The following is a 2,697-nucleotide window of genomic DNA, read 5'->3' as shown; positions in this document are numbered from 1 at the left end:
AAAAAAAAAAAAAAAAAAAAAAAAAAAAAAAAAAAAAAAAAAAAAAAAAAAAAAAAAAAAAGATACTATCATCATTTTAAGATAGATGCTCAAAAACCTATTCTTTATCTCTTAGGTTTTCGGTGATTGGACCAACTGATAACAGGAGCTGTGCCGTTATCACAGGAAAGCAGGTGTATTCTGAAGACTGTAGCTCCACGTTTAATGGCATTTGCCAGAGAGATGCGATCTTGACGCACAATAGACCCAGTAGTGTGTAAATGTACAACAAAATGTAGAAATACCTTACATGTTAAAGCACAGCCTGATTTTAAAGACTTGAGTTTTTTAGGTAAAGTTTCTAAAAGAAAGTTTCTGCTAACAGACACCATCCAAAAAGGAGAAAAGTAGTTTGTCCTAAATTGACTATAAAGACAACTTCTGAACAGAACTTTTACTCCATACTTGGATTTCTGTTTTGTCTTTTCCATGGCTGTACAATAAAAGCTAAGTAAAAAGCAAATAGTTATTTAACAGTTTCATATGTTTTGCATTTAAAATAGCATAGAATAAGACAACTTTAAAGGAATGTTATTTAACTATATGTGCTATGTGTTAGATGAGAAGGAAAGAAGCAACATATGTACAAATATAATATATGAAACATGGAATAATTGTGAATTTTTCATTTGTGTATTGTAGCCTGAAGTGTTTGGTGGGGAGTGGGTGCTGAGGAAGAACCTAATTGATATAATGCAAACTAATCAGGTGATGGATAAACTAAAAGCTCAGATTTCACCACTATGTGATATATCTATGTAACGAAATTATGCTTGTACCCCTTAAATTTATACAAATAAAATAAAGTCATGTGGCCAAATGCTTTAACAACAGAAAAGAATAAAAGAAAATCTGTGCATGTAAATAAAGAATTGAAAGAAATATGTATGGATGTTAACAGTACCTATTTTTTTTCTTCAGTGAAATACAAATGTATTTCATTTTCTATCCAAATATAAAATGCTAATGTAATGCTTTTAAATTAAAAAATATAATAACTCATTTTTATTTTTAATACATTTATTCTTTAAAGCTTTATTGAGGTCAAACTGATATATAAAATATTGCACATACTTAATGTATACTTTCTGGTGAGGTTGTGTATACCTGAGATGCCATCACCACGGCTAAGGTACTAAACCTATTCATCACCTCCAAATATGTCCTTATGGTCTTTGTGTCTACCTGGTTTTAGTTTTATAAGAACACAACATGAAATATAATTTCTTAATTTTTCTTTTTTTGGAAGTGGTGTCTCACTCTCTTGCCCAGGCTGGAGTGCAGTGGTGTGATCTCAGCTCACTGCAACCTCCACCTCCTAGATTTAGGCCATTCTTATGCCTCAGCCTTCTGAGTAGCTGGGATTACAGGCATGTGCCACCATGGCCCGCTAATTTTTGTAATTTTAGTAGAGACAAGGTTTCACCATGTTGGCCAGGCTGGTCTCAAACTCCTGACCTCAAGTGATCTGCCCACCTCTGCCTCTCAAAGTGCTGGGATTATAGGCGTGAGCCACCATGCCCAGCCTCTTAGAGAACTTACTCATCTTGTATAAATGAAACTTTCTGTGCTTTGAGCAACAATTTCCCATTTCCCTTTCCCTCTAGCTCCTGGAAACTAGCATGTTATTCTCTGTTTCTGGGGGTATTATTTTTAATGGAAAACCAAAAAACCTTATTTTTCAGTATACTAAAAAATTAAATTTAATCTCATTCTGTCACTTTTTCTATGTGATGCAGGATTTTTGCGACTTAGTTGAGCTAAAATCCAGGTTCTTGTCACACACTAGGAAAAATTAGGCACATGGACACATCGAAAGGTGAGGAGAGCAGAATTTATCAAAAGAAAGTGATCAGGAAAAAAAAAAGTGGAGGGAGGCGTCCTGCCAACAGTCCCAACTGGCATATTGAATACCAGGCCACCACACTTGCAAGCCGAAGAGGCCAGGCTCCCCTACCTGCATAAGGTTTGAATTCCTGGTACTTCCACCCCATTCTTCCAGTGTGCAAGCAGGCCCCCAGTCCATTTTGTGCAGGATCCCTCATCTGCACAAAAGCATCTGATGTAAGCACTTTTGGGGTGGGTCAGAGATTCTCTGAGGCTCCTCACTTATCTGCCTCCTTCATCTATCACATGTGTTTTCTATTTCTTGGATTTTAACTCCTTCTAAGCATTTGGTGGAATAATAGACCAGGCACATGACTATAATTATGCCATTTCTTTGTTAAAGTCTCCCATTATTATAGTGTGGGAGTCTAAGTCTCTTTGTAGGTCTCTGAGAACTTGCTTTATGGATCTGGGTGCTCCTGTGTTGGGTACATATATATTTAGAATAGTTAGCTCTTCTTGTTGCATTGATCTCTTTACCATTATGTAGTGCCCTTTTTTGTCTCTTTTGATCTTTTTTGATTTAAAGTCTGTTTTATTAGAGAGTAGGATTGCAACTCCTGCTTTTTTGTGCTTTCCATTTGCTTGGTAAATATACCTCCATGCCTTTATTTTGAGCCTATGTGTGTCTTTGCATGTGAGATGGGTCTCCTGAATACAGCCCACCAATGAGTATTGACTGTATCTTTTAATTGGGGGCATTTACTCCGTTTACATTTAAAGTTAGTATTGTTATGTGTGAATTTGATCCTGCCATCATGATGCTAACTG

At 36.0% G+C, this 2,697-nt stretch overlaps 1 protein-coding gene across 1 annotated transcript in view; it reads left to right on the top strand.

Moving 5' to 3' along the window:
• The window catches only part of KLRF2 (killer cell lectin like receptor F2), a 14,907-nt gene extending 14,468 nt beyond the window's left edge, over positions 1-439 (top strand). Inside the window, exon 6 of the mRNA XM_017545446.2 lies at positions 116-439. Within this exon, the coding sequence (XP_017400935.2) occupies positions 116-260 (145 nt within the window). The 3' untranslated portion in view covers positions 261-439. The remainder of the gene's footprint in view (positions 1-115) is intronic.
• The last annotated feature ends 2,258 nt before the right edge of the window (positions 440-2,697 follow it).

The sequence above is a fragment of the Cebus imitator genome, unplaced genomic scaffold, assembly GCF_001604975.1.
Source record: "Cebus imitator isolate Cc_AM_T3 unplaced genomic scaffold, Cebus_imitator-1.0 Scaffold179, whole genome shotgun sequence".
Taxonomy (NCBI): Eukaryota; Metazoa; Chordata; class Mammalia; order Primates; family Cebidae; genus Cebus; species Cebus imitator.
This window is presented reverse-complemented; position numbering and strand designations above follow the sequence as displayed.